The 24308-nt window shown below is 30.4% G+C and overlaps 2 protein-coding genes across 2 annotated transcripts; one reads left to right on the forward strand and one right to left on the reverse strand.

Moving 5' to 3' along the window:
- The first annotated feature begins 13172 nt into the window (after positions 1–13172).
- On the forward strand, positions 13173–15094 carry LOC105628023 (putative xyloglucan endotransglucosylase/hydrolase protein 32). Its single transcript, XM_012209320.4, has 4 exons — positions 13173–13419; positions 13496–13596; positions 13684–13901; positions 14500–15094. Exons 1-4 carry the CDS (start codon positions 13215–13217, stop codon positions 14855–14857), a joined length of 882 nt encoding a protein of 293 aa, XP_012064710.1. The 5' UTR covers positions 13173–13214; the 3' UTR covers positions 14858–15094.
- Positions 15095–21798: 6704 nt separating this feature from the next.
- On the reverse strand, positions 21799–24301 carry FRA8 (Exostosin family protein). Its single transcript, XM_012209319.3, has 4 exons — positions 23551–24301; positions 23103–23467; positions 22764–23014; positions 21799–22652 (listed from the first exon to the last, which is right to left on the reverse strand). The coding sequence occupies exons 1-4, from the start codon at positions 23855–23857 to the stop codon at positions 22187–22189; spliced, it is 1389 nt and encodes a 462-aa protein (XP_012064709.1). The 5' UTR covers positions 23858–24301; the 3' UTR covers positions 21799–22186.
- Positions 24302–24308: the final 7 nt, after the last annotated feature.

Below are 24308 nucleotides of genomic sequence, written 5' to 3' on the forward strand. Positions count from 1 at the left end.
AAATGTCATTTTAATCTCTAAAAATTAGTTTAAACACTATGTTTAACAACAACTTTTTCAGTAGCTTTTAGCATTTTGACAAAAGTTACTTAAATAGTTGTTTGGTAACATAGTTTTAGACTAACTTTTAAAAATTAGAGTAGAATTTTATAAAAACTTAACTCATGTAAGGTTTAACTTTTAGTATTTCATGAAAAGCTACTAAAACAGCTAACATCTAAACGCTACTAAACTAGCTAATTTTGTCGAACACACCAAAAAAATAGCATTTAATTGAAACGCTTAAAAACTAATTAAAAAATTATTGTCAAACGCAATCTAATTTTGATAATGAATTATTTTTATTAGAATAATAATTTATATATTATAGTAAACTGTTACCTCTCTTATCTTCAACTATATGCATGACATGATTATGCTTTTCATGAATTAGATTAGTAAGTACTACCTTCTAATGCTTCCTAAACATATAATAAATAAATGAAGTAAGTACAAAAGTAGATATCAAGTTGGGATTTGTTTAGTGAGAATATCTTGAATTAATGCAAATTTGTCTATTTTCTTTCCTTTTCTTCATATCCATCCATTTATAATTATCATTAAAAACAAATCGTTTGTTTTTCTTTTCCATGTTAATCTCACAAATCTTGTCAAGTTGTCATTTCCCTTTTAGATTTCTTTTCTTGATTATCTATTTTCTTTTTGGAGATCTCATATATGAATATGAGGATAATGGATTGGAGAGAATTTGTTTAGGAAGTTTGGTGATAATTCAATTCACTAAATCTACCTCCATACTATAATTAATTAAAGAGTTAGTTTTAATGGCATAAATATAGGACTTTCATGCAAAGTTTAGGGTGGGAATCTTATCTAGTTCCAAAATAGCAAATTAATTGGATTATCATATTTAAAGAAAGTATGATGAATCTATTACTTAAGAAGCAACAAAAGTTCCAAAACCATCTTTTTTTTCAATCTTTCATATATCATGAATAATAATCAATCAAACAAGGAGGGATACTAAAGAAGTTTAGAGTACTTGGAATTCCTATTCACTTGTGATTAGTATACTGCTAAATATATATATAGGAGTACAATTAGTTACAACAGGTATTTACAACTTGGAAAATACAAAATATTCAAAGATATATGTGATCCTTATCAGGCCCCCTCAATTCGAGCATCCGTAGATGAAGCTCGAATTGATAAGTGATGCATAAGTGTTCGATGTCTTGACTTGGAAAGTGGCTTAGTCAAAATGTCTGCAATTTGATCTTTGGAACAAATAAAACAAACTTGCACCTCCTTCTTTTGAACCTTATCACGAACAAAATGATAATCAACTTCTAGATGTTTGGACCGAGCATGAAAAACTGGATTAGCAGACAAGTAGGTGGCCTCAACATTATCACACCACAAGTTAGGGATTTGGTTGGAGACAAACCCAATGTCACGTAAAAGTGACTGTATCCAAGTAAGTTTAGTGACTACCAACCCAATAGCCCTATATTCTGCCTCAGTTGAAGATTTTGCAACCGTTTGCTGCTTCTTGGAGTTCCAAGAGATCAGATTTTTACCCATAAAAATAGCAAACCCGGTTGTTGATTTCCGATCATCAATATCACTTGCCCAATTGGCGTCAGAGTATACATTCAAAAGAGTGTTTGATGATGCAGAGATAAAAAGACCATAGTTTGCAGTGGCTTTCAAATATCGCAATATCCGTTTTACATACATCCAATTCTCAATTGTTGGAGCATGCATAAATTGAGAAACTTTATGAATAGAGTAACAGACCTCAGGACGAGTAAGACTCAAATACTGCAAACCACCCACAATGCTTCTATATAGAGTAGGATCAGAAAACAAAGAACCTGATACAGCTGTCATCTTTTCTTTGGAACTCGCTGGAGTTGAAATTCCTTTGCAATCCACCATACGTGCTTTGGAAAGCAAATCAAGAATATACTTTTGCTGTGAAAGCAAAAGTCCATCATTTATCCAGTGTGCCTCCATTCCTAAGAAATAATCAAGCCGGCCTAAGTCTTTCAACATAAACTCAGACTTCAAGGATGTGAGTATAGTCATCAACATTAATATCAAACCCAGTGACAATAATGTCATCAACAAAAACCAAGAGAAAAATGACAACATTATTACGTACATAGAGAAATAGAGACGAATCAGCAGGTGAAGTACGAAAACCATAGTTCAATAAAGCAGTGAGCAACCGTTTATACCACTGTCGTGGTGCTTGACGAAGACCATAAAGAGACCTATGTAAACGACACACAAAGTTTGGTTTTGACTTGTCTTGAAAACCAGGTGGTTGCTCCATAAACACCTTATCTTCTAAGTCCCCATGCAAGAAGGCACTGGAGACATCAAGCTGCTTTATACACCATTGTTTAGAGATTGCCAGAGATAAAACTATGCGAATAGTGGTGGGTTTAACCACTGGAGAGAAGGTTTCAACATAATCAATTCCAGGACGTTGATGAAACCCCTTGGCCACAAGCCTTGCTTTATAACGATCAACACTACCATCCGCCTTATGTTTGATTCGGAAAACCCATTTACATCCAACAACATTTTGAGCCTGGTCTCGCGGAACTAATTCCCAAGTGCGAGTTTGGATCAAAGCATTTCAACTCATCCACCATAGCCTCTCGCCAATGAGGAATTTTAATGGCTTGAGTGTAACAAGTGGGTGTGAAGGATTGGATAATGGCTATATTTGAGTGAGGGGACCAAGGAAGCTTCGGCCGAAGACTTCCAGTTTGTTGTCTAGTGACCATATGGTGTACTTTGGACGGTGCAATCTCAGCAGGAACAAGAGGTAATGAGGTACTCTCTATTTGTAAAGTAGCAGTATCTGTTGAAGAAGAAGCTGAAAGAGATGTGTTGGAGTCTGAGTCGATGTGTCTTGGTGGTAATGAAGAAGCAAGCTGGTCTGACCGGTTTGATTCAGGCGAAGTTGGAGAGGCAGGTCTGATCATGTCGGGTGAATCAGAGGAAGTGGAGTTGGCATTTAATGGAATGGTGCGGATTAGAGTAGGAAACTGTGGGCTTGGGCTGTCGTTCACTTAATGGGAAATGTTGATGTCGTTATGTGCAAGGCAAGAGGCAGGTGTTGAGCGTTGTGGTATGGGTCCAAGGATACCAGAATAATTATGTTGAAAAATTGGTACTAGTGGCAAGGGAACTGAAGTCGGCGGCTCAGGTGTTCGGGTGCCACTATCATCAAGCTTCCGAAAAGGGAACACCTGCTCATAAAATAAGACATGACGTGAGATTATTTTTCGACTAGAAGAAAGTGCAAGACACACATAACCTTTATGAAATTTGCTATAACCAAGAAAAGCACATTTTGAATATCTGGGAGCTAATTTATGGGAAGCATACGGTTTGAGCCATGGATAACATAAGGAACCAAAAACTCGTAATTCATCAAAATTAGGTTTGGCACGAAATAAGAGCTCAAAAGGAGATTGAACATGATTATTAGAGGACGGCAATCGATTAATTGTATAAACCGCAATATCAAAAGCATAAGTCCAATATTTATAAGGAACATAGGCATTATGTAACAATGCTCGACCCAATTCAACAATGTGCCTATGTTTCCGTTCAGCACAACCATTTTGTTCATGAGTATGAGGACAGGATACACGTTGAACAATACCATTAGCACGAAGATATGAAGTCAAAAATCGAAACTCACCACCCCAATATGATTGAAAACTTTTAATTGGTACTCCAAAGAATTTTTCAACCAATAATCGAAATTGAATGAACACAGAAAACACATCAGATTTTTGCTTAAGAAAATATAACCAACTATACTTGCTAAAATGATCATAAAAAAGAACATAATATCGAAAACCATCCTCAGAAGTTATAAGAGAAGGCCCCCATACATCAGAACAAACCAACTCTAATGGTTGAGTAGCACGAAACAAAGAATCAGAAAAAGGTAATTTGTGAGATTTGCTCACACTACAACCATGACAAAATTCAATGTCTTTATTCGAAGTAAAAGAAATGTTATTATTCCTAAGGACACTCTTAACAACAAGTAGATTAGCATGGCCAAGACGTTCATGCCAAAGTGAGATCGTTGCGGGAAATGCTTTAAGGGGAAACGAACGAACGGATTGCATCGGAAAGAAATATAGTCCATCCTTACTCTGGCCTTGGTAGAGTACCTGCCTCGTGGGGATATCCTTCACAAAATAAGTGTTAGGGAAAAATTCAATAGAAGCATTATTTTGTGAAGTAAAAGCCGAAACAGATAATAAATTATTCTTGATAGCAAGTGAATAAAGAACATTATTAAGAACAAAAGAATGACCATTAGCCGAAGCAACAGAAGAACCACGAGACAAAATTGGAAGAGTATTACCATCGGCAATAGTCAAGGCTGTATTGTCAGGTACAGGAACAGGACGAGCAATGGTCTCCTGATTAGCAGCAAGATGATAGTTAGCCCTCGAATCAACTGTCCAGGATTGGTGAAAATCAGGTTCATTTTGGGCATGAACGACATTAGCTTGAGGAATAGACATTAGCGACTAACATGTCCACTGCCATTACAATTATAACAAATTATGGCAGAAGATGAACTAGTGAAAGACCCAGCAGAATAACCACGACCGGAAGAATAACCACGACCAGCCGCACCATTACGCCCTCGGTTGCTACGGCCACGTGAATGTCCACTACTGCTACCACGTCCAACATTAACATACTGGGCAGTAGGTGGTGCAACTCCAAGAGCAAGATTATCTAAACGAAGCTGTTGTTCTTCATTTAATAGCAAGGCATATAATTCATCAAAACTCACAGGCATATTTCGTGCCTCAATCGCACGAGTAAAAGGGCAATAGTCAGCCCCCAAACCCTCCAAAACATCACACACGAGTGTTTCATCAGAAATTGGACTTTGAAGAGCATTCAATTGATCTGAGATATACCGATCTTTCTTCATATAAACATCAATGGAATCCGTACCTCGAGACAAATGTTTTAGTTGTTTCCGCAGCTGCTGAACCTGCATCTTTGCTCCAGTGGAATAGATTGTAGCCAGCTTATCCCAAGCTTCTTTGGCTGATTGACATATAATAATTTGATGCATAATTGATTCTGTAAGTGAGCAGTTAATCCAGCTCTTCACGATCTGATCCTGAGAAAACCAATCAGCAAAAGCAGGATTTGGATCACCACTGCTCAACACACGTGGTGGAGCTGAACCAGACCCGTCAATATGTGACGCCAATCTGTAACCATGCAACAGTGGCATTATTTGTGCCTCCCACAATAAATAGTTGGATGGAGTAAGTTTAATAGAAAGAAACTGAGTGACATTTGGTATTTGGAAAGAGGAATTTGAGATAGGAGAGGTTGAAGATGATGCTGAAACAAGACTCGGTTCAATTGCCATAACGTCAAACGAAATGAAAACATGAAAACGTAGAACAGGTGAGAAACGAAGAAGAGAAGTGCCCTAAGGCTCTGATACCATAAAGAAGTTTAGAGTACTTGGAATTCCTATTCACTTGTGATTAGTATACTGCTAAATATATATATAGGAGTACAATTAGTTACAACAGATATTTACAGCTTGGAAAATACAAAATATTCAAAGATATATGTGATCCTTATCAGATACCACTCCATCCGGAGGGGTGAAATGGGATGACAATGGTTCTTTCTCCTTTAACCAGATGTCTCGAGTTCGATCCTTTGGCATAGAGTCCCTTTAAACACTCGAGAGGGAGCAATTTGCCCCTCTTTTAAAGACTTACCGGCGTGAATGCAAATTAGTCAGGCCAGTGAATTTCGAATATCAGATGATTAAAATAAAAAGGAAGGAATACCACCTCATTTGTAAATGCGGGCGTAATTGTAAGTGGTTCTAGAAATAAAATGAACCCCTACATTTGTTTATATCCTAATCCATCTAATAACAATGTTATATCTATCAGCCAAAAGGTTGCTACAATCTTGAATAACAATACCAAGCTCCCGGAGAAAGTAAAGCAAAAATAAGTATCTGGCAAATGCATCCCAGGAGAAATAAACTTATCTTGGGTTTCAAAACCATTTAAAAAAGGAAAGTAGTTATTTTACTAAAGATTTTTTTTATCATGGAACAGTTTTTATTATATTTAATTGCAATAATCTGATAATTGATAAATCAAATCTTCATTTTTAAAACTAAAGTTGTAATTTACAAACTATTTCATTTGACTTAATTAAATATTATGCTATATACAATTCTAGGGAAGGGGGAGACATTAAAACAAGTTTGTATACCATCGAGTTGTTTGATTTATAAAAGTATTTTCATTATATAGTTGAGTAATAGCTAACAAAAATCAAATAATTTAGTGATTGAGTGTCTATTTTATAATATAAGATGTTGAATGTAAACTGTCAATTCTCTTGTTTTATTTTTTAAAAAAATTAAGAATCCATACAATTATTTATCTCATAAAATGAGAGAATGAGATCAAATTAAAAAAAAAAAATGAAAAGTATTCAAATATTAAAAATTGCTCAATTAATTAAAATTCAACTGGCTCGAAATTCATTTAATGTGGGAAAGCTGACTCGCGATACCATTGTCGTTCTTTTTTTTTTTTTTTTTAAGAAAAAAATAAGTGTTTGACCCGCTAAATGGTGATACTATTTGACTATTAATCAACAGTTTGTTCTATGCAATTAATTATTAATTTGATTGGTCTTTATTTTTTCTTTACCGTGTGTGTTTTGATGACAATGCTGCCACAATTTGAGAAATGGGTTGGATTTATTTTTTATTAATACAAATTTAATGAGGTACATAATTCCCACCAGAACTTTAATTTCTTGATTTTCTGTCGGCAGACAGACCCTACACGATCGATTATTTATACGTAGGCTATGGCCCGGCCGGCCAAAGAGAACAACCTCCATTCTCTAATTTCCATTCTGTAGTCTACAAAAGAGGCTTTCTCATAAAAGAAATGTACCAAAAATATTAGCTTTGAAAGTTATGGCTCACCAAATTATGATTTATAAACTAACGTATCATTATAATTTGTTTATGTAGAAGATATTAAATCCATAATAATTAATATTAATAGAATGAAATTCAAACCTTTTCTATGAAAGAAAATAATTACAGATCTTGTATTAGAAAAAAGAATACAAGATGACAGGATACTTTTTTCATATTTTTTGTAAAAATTTATATAATGAAGATGAAACTTTGGAATTTAAATATTTATATTCCCCAGTTCCATAACACATATCCTACTTTTTTTTTACTTATTCGTTCTAAATTATTGTCTTGTTTCCTTTCTTTTAAAGTTAATAATATGTAAAATTTGGCATCAATCAAGTGTAATATGGTCTTTCCATATCTTGTGAAAGATATAGGGAGTGAGATATCTCGAATTTGAGTCTTCTTCACTATAAAAATTGACAATAATTTGATGATGACATTTAAAGGGGAGAGTTCCCATAGTCCATAATTAGAATTTATAAAGATTTTTCAATTCAAACCAATCCATTTACTCAATGAAATCAAACCACAATAATGCGGTTTGGTGCAATTAGATGTGCAGTTTCATACTATTAAAATAATTTAATAATTATTTAAATTATAATTAAACAACGCAATCAATTCATATATATATAATATATAACATAAGAAAAAAAATTATAATTAGAAAAAAAGTTCAATTATTTGATAATATAAAGCATAATACATAAAATATCAATTTCTAAAATTTAAATTTATAAAAATAATAAGATTACACATAAATAATATTCATGATCCGAGAAAGTATAACCCTACTAATAATAGCCTATTTATAAAACAAATAAATTTCTTTCAATACTATAGCATTAAGAACATAAGAAATTGAAACCAAAAATTAAACTATGGGTTTGGAATTTGTTATTAACGGGGTTTGATTTGGTTTTTAAATTGTTTAATAAAATAAAAACTAAATTAAATTGTCTTTAAAAATGGTTTATTAAATCATACACCGAACTAAATCATTTAAAATTTATGGTTTGATTTGATTTTGCGGTTTAGACTGTTTGATATTCGCCTTTACCACAATGTTATTTCAATTTATTCGGCCTTTCAAGTATCAAAAAAAATTTTGAAATTTGGCTTAATATATCATAATATTCTAGACTTTATAAATTTTTGCACTTTCAATCTATTTTGACCTTTTTGTAAAATTTATCCAATTTCGATCTTTCGTAGCAATAATACACTTAGTTGCGATTAAGGATGAAATTGCAAAATAAAAAGTATTTTTATCATTTTTAAATCATTATGTGACTCTAATAGAAGTTTAAAAAATAAAAATTAGAAAAAAATGCATTAATCTAAACAAATAATATTGCACAAATTAAATTTTTATTTTTGAAATAAATGTGCTAATTAATAATTTAATAATATAAATTTTGTTACTTAAAAAACCCCAAACATAACATATAAATTAAATTAATTAAAATATAATTTTTAATGATGTATTTAGTTTCATACCATCTATATTTGAAGGATAAAAACCCTAATTGTATTAATTTTTTGGATTGAAAAAACCTAAAAAACAGAAGTGTTCATAGCACAGAATGTCAAAAGTGCATCACATGATAATTAGGTTTTTCAAATGAGAATGAAAATTGTTGGCTCTGACAAACTGATCAATAGCAGCCTTTGTTGTCTTAGAAAGCATAATGTTATTACATTTTCTAATTTGACTAAATTTGATTATTTGTAGCTCGAAAATAATTTAATCATGTTCAATAATCAACTCTCTTTGAAAATAAAATAATAATACAAGAAATATATGTTTAGATTCAAATAATTCTTTTAAATAATTAAATGCTATTTAAAAAAAAAAATACTAAACGCGCACAGAAATACTACATACCTATGGTAGAATTTAGGCAATGATATGGCACATCTATGGTGGAATTTAAAGCTGAAACACTTTAATCAATCAACGTACCATTAATATTTTTTTCTAAATTTTTTAATTACTTTCTAATTTGATATATTTTTTAATTTAGATATTAATAGAGTGAAATTAATTCATTAAAAAATATTAATAGTATGTTCTTCAGTTTTTTTTTTTTTTTGCATAATTAATAAAACTAATAATATTATTAATATTTTTAGTTTATTTTTTATTAAATATTTTCAATTCTTTTGATAATCAATAAAATTAATAATATTATAAACATTATTTCAAATAATAAAAATAATAATAAAATTATAAATCTCATGCAACATGCAAACTTATGACTAATAGAGAATGATTTAAAATGATAAATTGAATTCCTTTTCTAGTTCATTAAAAAAAAAGTTAAAATATATATTGCTTCACTATAAATTTAGATTATTTAAATACAGAATTATCAATAAAATTTTCAACATCTTGTGAATCACAAAAAAAAAAAAAAAAAAAAAAAAAAAAAAAGAATTCCATTTCAAAAATTACTTTACTAAAGTAATTTTTAATATATCAGAAATTTTTAGAGGCTCTAAAAGGGATTGAGGGTTATAAGGTAGATGTGACTTCCGGTCAAATATAACAAAGGCATATGTTCGATTAGATTACTGAGGTAATTTTAAATACTAATATCACTAATTAACACTAACATATTCAATTAGGTTACCCCTTTCAAAAAAAAAAATATTCAATTAGGTTACTTGCTTTATTGAATCATGTTATATTTTGTAAATGCTCCTAAGCAATCTTTGGTTCCCCACTAAGTAGCAATCCACCGGATTACATGCCTAAAGACTTTAATCAATTTGCTTATAAAATTTTAAGCAATTAGGACTTTTCTTGTCATCAAAAGTGGGTCAATTGTTTTTTTTTTTTTCCTATACAATTTATTCTTTCATTCAAATAAGTCATATTGGAATTTGACTATTTTTACTGATTGTCCAACTATCGCAGCCCTCCTCCTTTGTCTAAGCTTGGAAGTGACTATGCTTAACTAGGGCTGTAAACAAGCCGAGCGAACTAAGTTTTGGTGAGCTCAAGCTCGGCTCGATAAGAATATACTCGAGCTCAAAAATTTGAGGTCGAGCTCGAATCTTTTAAAAATAGCCAAGCTCAAGCTTCACTTGGGCTAGGCTCAATAATTATAGACGAGTCGAGTTCGAAATCTATTAACTAAAACGTCATCATTTTAATGTAGGTTTTAATTAATTTGACTTATTGAACTAGCTCGTGAGCTCGACTCGGCTCGATAAGGCTAGCTCGAGAGATTGACTTGATAAAGCCAACTCCCAAGCTCACGAACCAAGCTCGAGCTCGGCTTAGTAAGCTCATTGAATGAGCTCAAGCAAGCTTTTACCGAGCAGAATTTTGAGCAGCTCACGAGCGGTTTGTCTTGTTTACAGCACTATGATTTACTAAGCTTAAAAAAATAAACTAGACCTAAAATCAAATGAAATGAAATTGTCTTACTATGGATTTATTACTTCTTGATAATAGAGCAAACTTAGTGGAATGAAAACAAAAAATTTATATAGCTAAGTTTTTGAGATGAAGATTTAGATATATAAGTTTTTTTTTTTTTTGTCAAACTTGAACAGAATTTGGTAGGTCCAGTTTGTTGCAGAATCATTGAACAAAGAAGAAGCATAAGTAATAATTTAGGCACTATGTTGGTTATTTGTCCTTGAAAGATTGGCAAATAATTAGGAAGTTACATATACTAATTAATTTGAATATGGTCTAAGGTTACATGATCATGATCAGGCAGGTGAACTGATTTGGATTCACATAATTACCTGCCTTCATATTTTAGCCCAACTGCCTCAACTCAATTGTAAAGACAGTGGTAATATCTTACCAATAATAATAACAAGATTATGTTCAAAATTTTGTAGTATCCAAATATTAATTAATAATTATGATTAATTTTATATTACAATAATGTTCTGTTTGTTTTCATAAAATAACTTGCGAAAAGATATTTTTCACAATTTTTCTTTATTTGGGGCGTTCAGGAAAATAAGTCAAAAGAAAATTAAGTCATTTTTAAGGAAAATGACTTCTCATTTTCAATAGAGGAAAATATTTTCCGTCATTAACAAACGCAATAACCTTATAAAACATATTTTTTTTAATTTATTAATCATCGATAGCTACTACCGCCAGTCATCATTCACCACCAGTCACCATTTACCACTAACTACCACTACTGGCCACTGTCATCCACCACCACCACCGGTCACCGGGGACTTTCATTTTTTTTTTTTTTTTTTGCATTTTTCTCATATTTAATGATAAAATTTTTAAATCACATGGTTGAGATTATATTTAAGAATATTTTAAATCTTTTCATCGCATCTTAGGTAGTCCTAGTATGAGAGTTAGTATTGAAGCAAGTATATTTAGGCGGTTGTGTTTAGTAATTGAAAGTTACATATAACTAGTACCATTAGAAACTTCAAATTTTAAGTTTGATTATTTTGTTAATTTACTATAAACAACCTAATTAAATGAATGATTGAGATTTTTTTTTTAAATAAATCAAATTAGAAATTTCATTAAGAGAAAACTGTATACAAATATATGATATATATTAATATGTTTATATATTTTTATTTAGAAAATCTAATAATAAACCACACGTACAAAGAATAAAAAAACATAATCTTGATTTGAATGAATTGACAAAACATAATATTTGTGTCATACACGATCACTTGCTCCACTTGATGACTATTCATGGCCATTGTTCGATTTTATGGTCTTTTTATAAGTTCGATCTGATCACCTTCAAATTTCTTCCTTCTATTATTAGAGAGGAGATTTGCATTTCCTTCTACATAACTAACCAAATAATAAAAGACTATAAACAAAATCATCATAATGGTGACAAACTCAAAATTAGATTTGAGAACCAAATCTCAAGAGATTAGCACCAATAAATTTTAATATTTAGGCGACAATAACTCATATCTAGAATTTAGATTTTGGACGAAAGAGAATGATTGAGAGTTAAACACAGTTAATTAGTAGCTTGTAAGTTGTAACCATTTTATCAAAATCCGTGGAATCAACCTAATACATGTTATGTCAATCTCTATCTTTTTGCTAAGCGATTGAATTATTGAAAAGAGCCTTTAGTAACAAAAAAAGCCTCAAGGTGAGTGGTCAAATCCCATTTACTAAAATCAATAAATATTAAGATTAAGACAAGAGATTTATTCCCAAGGCATACATAATTTCATCACTATAATAGTAATTCTTACCATATATTAATTAGCATATGAATCTGTCTATTCAATACTAGCATGCTATTAATGTATGACCAATTAAACATATATTCAAATTTAAACGTTAGCATCATTTAATATATATATATATAGGGAGGCCTCATGAATTAAAATAATATTATGAATTGTATAGAAAGTAACACTCTCCTATTTAGGCTTATAAAATGGTAAAATTTCCTGAGAGTGAAATGACTTTAACATCATTTGATGTTCTGCATGCAATTATGAAAAACTTTTAATTATATAAAAAAAATCTATATATTATATAACATTGTAATAAGTTTTTTATTTATTTTGTATAAATGTTTTCATGTTCAGGTCAAGGGTTATATTTAGATAAAATCCTCTAATAATTCTAAATTTTATATTTTTTACCTTACATATAAGAGTTCATGTCGAGGGATATAAACCATTTTCATTGATCTAACACTTTGTTAATTATTGATTTTTAATATTAAATTTGTACTCTTAATAATAAATAATTTTTTTCCTAATAAGATGAGGTCATAAAAAAAAAACAAATATTAAAATAGAAACTGTAATTAAAATTTGTTTATTAAATTAATGATTAATAATGGAATTCATATGAGGATGTGTGGTTGCCCAAGTGAACAACCATAGCAAACTTCCTTTTTCTCATAAATAGGAATAGGTCATAAAAAAAGCAATAAAAGATAAAGTTGAAAAAGAAAAATGAAGTATATACACAAACAAATTGGACAAATTTTTCATCATTTATCTCCAATCTTTCATATTTTTTGTCTTCATGTATAACTCCTCATCAACCAACTTATCACCTCACTTGCTATATGGGACCCTTCAAAATTTCTATTTATACCCACTAACAGACTTGCTCTTCTCTTCAAATTTGTAATCTTTTTCTATTCAATTAATTCCTTCCATGGCTTCTTTTCTTTATCTTCTACCCCTCACTCTAATCATATTTTCAGGCAGTAGCAGTGCTCAATCTCCACCTTCACCTGGGTACTCCCCCAGTTCAAGAATAAGCCCTATTGGATTTAACCAAGGTTTTAGAAATCTTTGGGGTCCTCAACACCAAAAAATTGACCAAGGCACATTAACAGTGTGGCTTGACAGTTCCTCAGGTATATATATAATTTCTCTCTTGATTAATTTTTTTAATTCTTATTTACCTTTCTAATTATTATTAATGATAAATAGGTAGTGGGTATAAGTCACTCCAATCATATCGTTCTGGGTACTTTGGTGCTGCCATGAAGCTTCATCCCGGTTACACTGCAGGAGTAATTACATCATTCTATGTAAGAATTAATAATTAATTGCATTGTAATTAAAATTAGGTGATCTAAAATTTTCTTGATTACTAATGAATTTGGTAATGATGGTAGCTTTCAAATAATGAAGATTTTCCTGGAAACCATGATGAAATTGACATTGAGTTCTTAGGAACAACTCCAGGCAAGCCTTACACTTTGCAGACCAATGTGTATATGAAAGGAAGTGGTGATGGAAAAATTATTGGAAGAGAAATGAGGTTTCATCTTTGGTTTGATCCTACACAAGATTTTCATAACTATGCTATTTTGTGGACCCCCAATGAGATCATGTTAGTACTATAACCTTTTTTCTTTTTTGAGATTTTTCTTTTCTTTTCTTTTTATATGTTAGTGACACTTTTTGAAAATTACCTATATTTTATTAATTGTCCTTTTTAATATATATTAAATTTTTAATTATTAGAGAATTGCAAATTTAAAATTCTTAACTTCTAAAATTTTATGTCATAAGATAGACACTAAACAACATTTTATTATACTTTTGGATTAGAATATTAATTACAGGCAGCTAATATGTACAACCATCAACTATAAAGTGTCTATATCCATGACCGGTTTAACGGTCTATGGTAAACTTACTAATCCCGGCTTGCTCTTGAATGCAAAGGAGCTAGCTTGGAGGATGTTTACAATGCGGAAGATCGAATCCATCATCTAAACCATAATGATCATATTGTTTAATTTTAAAAAATTGTCAATTTATAGTATGCTTTATTTTCAAAGTATGTCTTAATTTAAAATTTCCAATTCAAACTGTAATTATAACATACTTTCTTTGCTAAGAATATATGTATGTCCTTTGCCAAATTAATTTGGCTATTAGCTTTCTTTTTCCCTAAAAGCCCTAATTGTTGATGTGGACCGCAGATTTTTTGTTGATGATGTTCCCATTAGAAGATATCCAAGAAAAAATGATGCTACATTTCCTTTAAGGCCAATGTGGGTTTATGGGTCAATATGGGATGCATCATCTTGGGCCACTGAGGATGGCAAATACAAAGCTGATTATAGCTACCAACCCTTCATTGGTAGGTACCGAAATTTCAAAATTAGTGGCTGCTCCACCAGTGGTCCTGCCTCCTGCCACTCGCCCTCCGCCTCGCCGTCGGGCTCCGGCCTCAGCCAACAGCAGTACTCAGCCATGCAATGGGTCCAAAGCAACTATTTGGCTTATGACTATTGTACGGATCCAAAAAGAGATCACACCCAAACACCTGAGTGTTAGCTATTTAATGCATAATTGCATATATATGTGTGTGCTTCAGTTTTATAAGTGTACTGATCAGTTATTCAAAAAAAAAAAAAAAAAAGTATATACAACTTGGAGGGGTCTTGAGATGGGTCCCACCAAAATAGGTGCTAGAGTTGTTGATCATCCTGCCTCCAAGATTTCAAGGGTTTCCTATTGTTTCTATAAGCATTGTTGATGAACTAAATAATCAAACTGTATTGTGCTTTGTCCTTTTTTTTTTTTTTTCTTTTCCCTTTTACATGTGTGCATTGTGTAGTATAGGATGGCAATTTTAGTTGACATGTGTGACTTTTTTTTTTTTAATTCGTTGGAGCCTTAATAGATCGAAATAATACTGCAAGCTATACAATAAAGACAGCCCTCTCTTTCGCTCACTAAATTGGTGAAAATAACTGTAATGGAGAGTAATCAAACTCAAGATTTTCAACATGTATGACTGTTATTGAGTTTAATAGACTGGAATAATAGTGAATTTTTTTTAAAAAAAAACCTCTAAAACTAAAACCCATAATTGTAAATTTTTTTTAAAAAAAAATATAATCGATGATGAATACCTTAATTCATATTACTCTATTTGGTCTATAATTTTATTTATGTAAAAATTGAAAACTTAGAGTTCAATAGATTCCACGGCGGCCGTTTTGTGATCAGAAATAGAAACTGAGCTGAAATTAAGAGAATCCCAAATCAATTTTAATTTCAATATTTGAAACTGAAATCTACTGTTCCGTTCAAAAAAAAAAAAAATCAAAGAACTTGAAATTAGTTATACTGGTACTGAGAATGATCAAAACTGAATCGAATCAAAAGCAGTCGAAACTAAAACTGCCAAATTCAAACCTGTCGTATTCCTTGTCGGAAATGACCAAAAATGCCGGCTCGAAGAACCGGCCGGTCCTACTGTTATTTCATTGATTAAATAGGTGAAATTTTTATCGAGATTATTTTGACATTTCTGACAGAGGAAACATGGGCATGGGTATTGACTTTGCCCATACTAAAAGGAAAGGGTACTAAATGGAAAAGGATTGGACATAAATGTGAATGTGTGTTTTGTACTCTTTTTTCCTTTCACAAAATGGAAAATAAACAGTGCTTAAATTGGTAGTACCTAAGTAAGTAACTATTAACTTGTGATTCTTCTTTGTCTTGCCTGAGGAGGCTTTTTGTATGTATCTCTCTCACATGTGAATTTTGTTTTGGACCACTATGATCATCCTTTGTCTTCCTTCTACTGAATTATTGTTATACCTAAACTTCTGTCTCCAAATTGGACCACACAACAATTCAAATGTAGTTTCCCGTTTTTATTTTACTTTCAATGTAAGTGATTTTTAATAATCAACTTGTAAAAGATAATTTTACTTCTCAATTTTTATGATTTTTATTACTTTTACTTGTATTCGAATAATTACTCCTTCTAATATGTTAAAATTGACAATCTTTTTAATTTTTTTCCTATTATATTTTAGCATTACAAGGCAACAACTTTTAATATAACTATTATCTATGTTAATCATATTACTCAGTCACGTAATTTATAGTTGCAAACACTTTTGTTTAAAACTACTGTATAAACAATTAATCTCTATCAGTAGATATATAACAATGAATTATTAGTAAAACAATTGACCACTCTTAAAATAACTAAATTTTTTAAGATTGTAATTCATGTTTTTGCTTCTCTTTCTTTCAAAATCTAAAACCTAAAAGCTCTTTTTTATTCTTTCACATGCGCCACCGATGTTGGTCATCCCTTTCCTTTTTTTTTTTTTTTTTTTTTTTTGCAAATAATCTTTAGATTTGTATGCAAAGTTGAGTTATTATTATCCAAATATTGAAATTTATTGTTGCCAATATCTTGAGATTTTTTTTCTTATATCTAGTTCTCAATTATTGCTATCACTATTATGGTGATTTATCTATTTTTTTTTTAGATAGTTATGCTGAAAGAAAGGTAGATCTCATCTCCAATAGAAGAAATAAATTTGAATGTAATCATAGTCGACATATAAAAAGGACATGGAGCCAAACAGTGGCTATAAATAGCCATCAAGTGGAGCAAGTGATCACCTATGACACAAATATTATACTCTGTTAATTCGATCAGATACTTCAAATCAAAATTGTATTTTTTTATTTTTTGTATAAGTGATTTATTAATTATAAGACTTCTCATATAAAAATATTTATCTATATCTCATAATTGTATACAATTTTCTTTTAATGAAATTTTTAATTTGATTTCTTCTAAAAAAAACTTTTACAATAACTAATAACTAATAAAATAGTTAATATTGCGAAACAAAACTTTTATCTCTCACTTGAGGAGATTAGAGAAGAATTAATTAATAAAAGAATAATTTAATCAATTAATTTTTTATTTTTTTAAAATTGAGTTGTTTGAATTATTTTCTTAATTATTATACAAATTGAAAAAATGCCATTTTAACAGAAAGGTGGGAGAACTGTATATATCCTTGTCTAAATAAATATAGCATTTATTCCTATAGAAAATTTTAGCATCTCATGGATAGACATAGAGATTAGAATTTTTGGAAGGAATTGCATATCCTTTGTGCATACTTCGAGAGAATCCATTAATACCAATGGATTGAGCAAACTCTTACATTCTTTTCGTAATAAATATGATCATAGTTGAAAACTATTTTCAACAATTATCACCATCATAAATTTCAAAATTTATATTGAATTCTACAACTAAGATTAAACGTTACTAATAAACGATATTAATCTTCATAAGTGATGACAGAAATTCAATCTCGAGGAAGCACAAAGAATTTTTACGTTCTACGGTCTGAGAGAGATTAAACTTTCTAGTCATACTAAAAACAAAATTAAATGTTACTAATTAGGAGCAACTCAAAAATAATATCATAAATATATTAAATTGACAGTACCTTCATTCTGTTAAATTGACTTTTTTTTATTTAGTTGATATTTTTATAAATTAATTTAGTGTTGATTGTTTTATTTTAACTTTACCTTATATTTTATAAATTAAGATATTTCTATCAAACTTTATCTCTCTTAATTACAAATAATTTATTAATGGGTAATTTAGTCAATTGTTCTTATTTTTATAGAATTAAGATAGTTCTATATTTTTTAAATGTTTGTGAAAAGTCAAAAAATATATAAATTAACAAGACGAAGGTAGTATAAGATATAAGAATACTTCTAATAATGTATATACTAAAATATCCTCTCCACTTCTCACCCAAACAAAATAAATTCATTGTTTTAATAAATAAACAAATTCTACAAATCAAATCTTTATTTTGATTTCGCTTAATCATCTATTTACTTAATCTAATCTGTTTATTAGATTTATTTTTATTTCATTAGTTTTTTTATTAGATTAGTATTTTTATTAAAGTTCTGATTAGATTAGTAGAATATAAATTTTTATTATATATATATATATATATATATATATATATATATATATATATATTAACTATAACTATATTATATAACTATATAAATTTATTAATTATAATTAAGAGATAAACAGTTATTAAATCAATAATTTAGCGATTCCTTTGACAATATAATTCCAAAAACCCCTAGACTACATATTGGCTAATCTAGATAGGCTTGAACGTTTGAAAATAAAAATATTAGCTTGAAGAAAAGGCTAATGAGGATTTAAAAAAAAAAAAAGGTAATTTTGTTATATAAATATTAATTATATACAAAAATAATTATTAAAGAAATTAATATATTTCTTTCAACAAACTGACAACTTAATTGAAATCGTGCTCCAACAAAGAAAAATAATAAATAAATAAACGTGCATGGTCATGATAAAATCAATAATTCAATAAATTAATGGATTAATAAAAGGTCTACTAATGTATACGCGTAAGGCAGGTAGTGAACATTATAATATGAACTTGCTAGCAAATTATATTTTAGAAATTAATTACTCCCTCCGTTACATATTATTTGCTTATTATTCATTTTTTTGATGTCCCAAAATATTTATAAGGTTTCTAAATTTAGATTTTTAAATAATTTATTTTCGTATAATAACATTTGGTATTGTTCATTAAATGATTGACTTATATTAATATCTTAATGAGTCAAGGGTAAAAAAGAGCAAAACAATTTTTATTGATTAAATAATTAATATGCGTGTTTTGTTAATGGGACGAAAGGAGTATTATATTTCTAAGCTTTAAGTACAATAAGTGGAGTCTTATCTTGCAAATACGAATATTAAATTTAAACTATAACTCCAACTACAAATATAAACCTTAAATAATAATTCATATAAAGTCAATCAGGTGTATTCTGATTGATTCTCTCATCTTTTGTAGAAGATGTAAGGAGAGGTTTCGTGCTCGAGTCTTCTCCACTATAAAATTATATTATTCAAAAAGAGAGGGTCGGTGAAAAGTTAGTAGAATAATTGATAGTTACTAAAATAATTAATTTCAGCTAATAAAGTCTTGAAAATTACATTGAAAACTTTTTGACAGAGTGAGATCCACTTTGAATTTGGGCTGCTCCTATGCATCAGGGTGGGCTGGGACATGGAAGGGTAAAGCCCCTAACATGGCTATGACCATTCATATGGGGCAGGCCCATAGTTGACCATCTTAGAAAAACATTTTCAACAACTTAGGTATAAAATGAGCCCCGTCCATTGTCATCCCTAGCTATATTTAACAGTTAACAATTTCAAAAAACTTGCTAAATTACGCTTGGTCGATACAAAAAGCGAGTCTTATTTCTAATGCTGACCTAAATCAGTGGCTTAACACATAAATACTACTCTTTGACCCATACAAGAATCATAATAGACCGATTCTTATCAAGTAGTTGATGAGTGTGGTTCCATATTCAAATAACTTGACGCTTGTCAACCTCCAAACTTACTATCTATAATGTCACAAGAATGAATCCAATTTTTAGTTAGTATAGTGAAAAAAGAAAAAGAATTGACCGAAAAATTAACAACTTCCGACCTGCTGCATTCGAACCAGCGGCTTAAGAACACACTGATGAATAACAACAATAGTCGTCCGCTCTACCAACTGATGTCTTCAACAAAAGTTAGGTACAAACGGTATATATATATATTCCATATTTAGACATAATTTAATGGCAAAGGCAGATACGATGTAACAATAAATTTAGGTTTAAATCTCTATTTTTAATAAAAAAAATGATACATATATTTATCAAAAGATCAATATCAATCAGGACATAGTTAAATTTAGTATTTATAAGTTTTAAATTTTCTTTTTTATTTTAGTTCAAAAAATATTATCAATCGAATATGTGATTTTTTTATAAAATTGCAATTTTATGGTCCCCCAATTATTCCAGCTTGCTAAATCATCAGGAACCACCAAATTATATTTTCTAAAATGTTCATACTCAACTAATCATTAATGATATTTAACACAAAAATAACAAAACGTTTGCAAATTGTAACACGAAGTTTAACATTATCCTATTAGAATGAATTAAAAAAGAAAAATACTATCACGGAATGAGTAATTGAGCCAAAGGAAAAAACAGACGATGAAGGACAATTGTGAAATAAAGAACTTAGAAAAGAGTGTCGATAGGGTTCGTTTTGTCTGGTGCCGAACCCGTGAACCTGTGACCACTACTGACACTCTCCACTACCGCCCCACTCTCTCTCTCTCTCTCTCTCTCTTTAAGTTCTGACACACACCCCCATCTGTTTTTTCAACTTGACTTCTTCACTCTTGGCCTTTTGAAATTTAAAATGTAAAAAGAGTAGACAAAAATCTAGCCCATAAAAGTTCTTTTGAAGTTCACTTTCCTCTCTTACTCTTGCCTTGCACTTAAACCAATAACCAATAATAAAAAGTAAAAGTTAAAAATGTTGATTTTTTTTTTTTTTTTGTTTCTGGGCAGTAACTCCTTTCTGTAATATTTGTTATATATAAAAAATAATTTATTTTAAAATATTTACCACGTCTATAGTAAGTAATAGATATTTTTTTTCTATATTTACCATTTTTTTAAATGACCAATAATTATTATTTTAATTTAATAATTTTTTTAAAAATTTAATATTAAATTAAAAATAATATAGTCAATTTATTTAATAATTTATTGTAACTTAGATAAATTTAATAAATTTTTTAAAAAATATGAAATTTTAAATATAATAAATATTATGGAACATAAATAATAATTGCCAAAAATGAAAAGAAATAATGCTCAATTTACTCTACCCAGTTTTTTCTTTTAAATTTCTCCAGGATTTGGATATCCAATTTATCTTAAATTAAAACTTTAAATTAATTTTAAAAAATAAAATCAAACTTACCCTTCAAACTTGTACTGTAATTTTTTAATGAAAGTCAAAGTTGACCTTTTAGTTGAATTTATCTTTCAAGGTTGTACTAATACATCATGTCATATCAGGTGGCATTTTGCACCGAGTGTGATTTACAGTTTGTTATAAGTGTTAGTTATTTTAATAATATTTAGTTATTTAAATAATATTTTATAAAATATTAAAAAATTATATAATTAATATTTTATAAAATATTATTTTAATATTTAAAATTAATTTAAATAGCATATTATTAAATATTATAAAATAGCGTTTACTTTTTTAATTTGCTATTTAAAAAATTGTTATTAAATTCAGCCTTAATAGATAAATTAAGTCGACATTATAAATTTATAAAGAAAATTCAATGAAAATTACAAGTTGATGGAATAAATTATAAGATTTTTTTAATGTAAAGGACTTGTGGATCTAACCATAAAATAGCATTTAAATCTAAGTATGACACATAACGTTTGATTTTTTTTTTTTTTTTTTTTTTTTGAATGCAAGTGGCAGCATGTTCAGAGAACAGAGGATTCAAAATGCACATAAATATTGTAATATATACTATGTCTAATTCACTATTATAATATTATTATCAAAAAAAAATTCCACATGTACATGGCAGTATTATGATTTTATTGTATTTAATATTTGTATATTTACCGCTTTCAGGACCAATAATTGTAAGCCAACTCAGCAGCCACAAAAGCCGATCCAAAAAAGAAAAAAAATAATCTATCCTCTAGCTCATAAAACACCCCATATCAGGCTATTAAAATTCCCACCCACTGTTACGAGCAGAGACAGAAGTCGAGAAAATCCAGCTGTACTCCATAATCCACATCATTTTGATTACATGCAAGCGCATCCACGTTGGGAAAAGAACAACTCAATTAGCTGGCAACATGGCAGTTTGGTCCACAAGTCAAAACTGTCCACATGACGTCCTTTCATTGGTCGGAGACTCTTACTGTCCGATGAGACCTCCCTAGCTTCTGGGCCAGGGCATATAGCACCTGCCACGTCGCATCTCCTTCTTGTATTTGATCATTGAAAAGTAGGGCCCTCCTAAATGCGGGGTCCCAAATGTTTTTCTGTATCGTCGACAAATTAGTACTCGCCACGTGGTCCAAAATACTTCCCAACTTCGCCACGTCCTTTTCTGCCACGGTGAGCGATATCTCCGGCCAAGGTACGGCTGTCGGGAAAGGCAACCGGATACCGTCGGCAATTGTTACCGGCACACAGCCCAACGCGATTGATTCAACGAGCCTTGGACTCCATGGGGCCCACCCTAATGGACATAAGCAAAACGTCGACCGTACAATCTCTGACTGGTAACCGGCAAATCTATGCCGCTGCAAGTAAAACCGCGGATCACCGCTGAACTTCCTCCATATTGCCGTCCTTACCTTCCTACAATTAACAAAAAAAAAAAAAAAAAAAAAAAAAAAATCGGAGATTAACCAGAAAGATAATCACACATGCAAATAATTTGAAGGATAATTTTAAAAAATTGATGATTACTTGCTGTAAAATCGTCCGCTAACGTTCTTTGGATGAACTTCCATTTTGCCTCTAAAGAAAACCCAAATATCTCGCCGGCCGGTCAATGGAGCCTTTTTAAGAGTTGACCGTACACTTGCCGGAGGAATATAAGGTGGTATAACCACGTTTTCAACGTCCTGACATGGGTGGTCATATTGGACGCCAAAAGTCTGTAATATAATCGATTTCTTCAAAAATTCCGGTACGCCATCCTCCATAGCTCTATCTTCCTTAAGAAGACCAAATCAAAAAACCCAGAGTTAAAAAACTCGAAATTTGAAAATTTTTTGCAACTTCGTTAGAGCGTGTTTTGCGTACCAGAGTGTGAAAACAAGCGCCAAAATCGTGTGAAGCGACAAAGACATGGTCAGCACCATTAGAGCGGTTCCAGAATGGATAATTTGTGGAAATAAAATTGACGGCGGAGGATAAAAGAGACCTAGCGTGACCGATTGCCGGAAACCCATTAATTGTGCTAAAATTGCAAGATACGTAGACAGGTACAAAGAAGAAATCAGCTTCGTATGGATCAAATGTCCGTACATCATTGCTGTTTGATATTGCTCTGTGTATGGCTACCTCTGCTGCAAATAAGTGGTTGCTGCATCTCTCGTTTGCTAGCCAATCTTTGTTGTATTTCGATGGCAATTCGTAGATATATATCTTCAAATCCTTCAATAAAGCTATAAAAAAATCAAAAGATTAAAGAAATATTGGAAAAAAAATTAACGTAGAAGGATTAATTTTAATGTATAGAAATATTCACCTTTATTGTTCTTTGATGGTTGAAGAAATGTAGAGTTGACGGATTCAAAGAGAGCACGAGAAACGACAGTAGATTTAGAGAAATGCTGTGTTTTGGATAGAGGAATGGGTTTATGGCTTATGAAGTAAGAAGTAAAGAAATAAAGAGAAAGAGAAATCCAAAGAATCCATTTGTAATAATGGAAACAGAGATTATTATGGTTTTTCTCTTGTTGTAGCAGAAATCTTCCATTTCTGTTGACGAGTTTCATTTTTACATAGAAACCTCTGTTGTTGTTTTTTGTTGGTCGATTCTTGAACTCCGCCATTTTTCTTGCTTAAAAAACATGAAAGATTGGTTTTTTTTCAAGAAAGGTAAAATGGTTCTTTCAGTTCTTGGTTTTGAAGTGGAGATTAAGGAACAGTGATCTGAGATTGATATGGGTTTGTTGTTGTTTCGTTTTTGCACCTAATAATAAACTATATTTTTAAAAAGTAAAAAAGAATGCGTGGATCAAATCTTGTTGCTTTCTTGTTAAAGCTTTTTAATGGTCTTTTATCTTCTTTTTTTTTTTGTTTTTTGGGTTCTTTAAAGAATAAAAAAAGAAAAAAAGAAAGAAACCAAAATCAAGAACTGAATTTGCAGGGAGAAAGAAAGAGAAAGGTCACATGGTGATGGAGCAGAACGAAACTCGGCAAAGGCCTCGGTTTCTATGCTTGTCACGGTCTGAGAAATATATTAAACGACTGATATAACCTTACTCTGTTTGATAAATGTGT

This window comes from Jatropha curcas, chromosome 1, assembly GCF_041381405.1.
Source record: "Jatropha curcas cultivar XTBG-Jc1 chromosome 1, XTBG_Jcur_1.0, whole genome shotgun sequence".
In the NCBI taxonomy this organism is placed as follows: Eukaryota; Viridiplantae; Streptophyta; class Magnoliopsida; order Malpighiales; family Euphorbiaceae; genus Jatropha; species Jatropha curcas.

Excerpts from the sequence above, each read along its gene's own strand:
- LOC105628023 (XM_012209320.4), top strand. The coding sequence starts at position 13,215 with ATGGCTTCTTTTCTTTATCTTCTACCCCTCACTCTAATCATATTTTCA. Across the intron at positions 13,420-13,495 it reads GTGGCTTGACAGTTCCTCAG|GTAGTGGGTATAAGTCACTC; the intron begins GTATATATATAA and ends AATGATAAATAG. Across the intron at positions 13,597-13,683 it reads GAGTAATTACATCATTCTAT|CTTTCAAATAATGAAGATTT; the intron begins GTAAGAATTAAT and ends TAATGATGGTAG.
- FRA8 (XM_012209319.3), bottom strand. The coding sequence starts at position 23,857 with ATGGCGGAGTTCAAGAATCGACCAACAAAAAACAACAACAGAGGTTTC. Across the intron at positions 23,015-23,102 it reads GCGCTTGTTTTCACACTCTG|GAAGATAGAGCTATGGAGGA; the intron begins GTACGCAAAACA and ends GGTCTTCTTAAG. Across the intron at positions 22,653-22,763 it reads AGCGGACGATTTTACAGCAA|GAAGGTAAGGACGGCAATAT; the intron begins GTAATCATCAAT and ends TGTTAATTGTAG.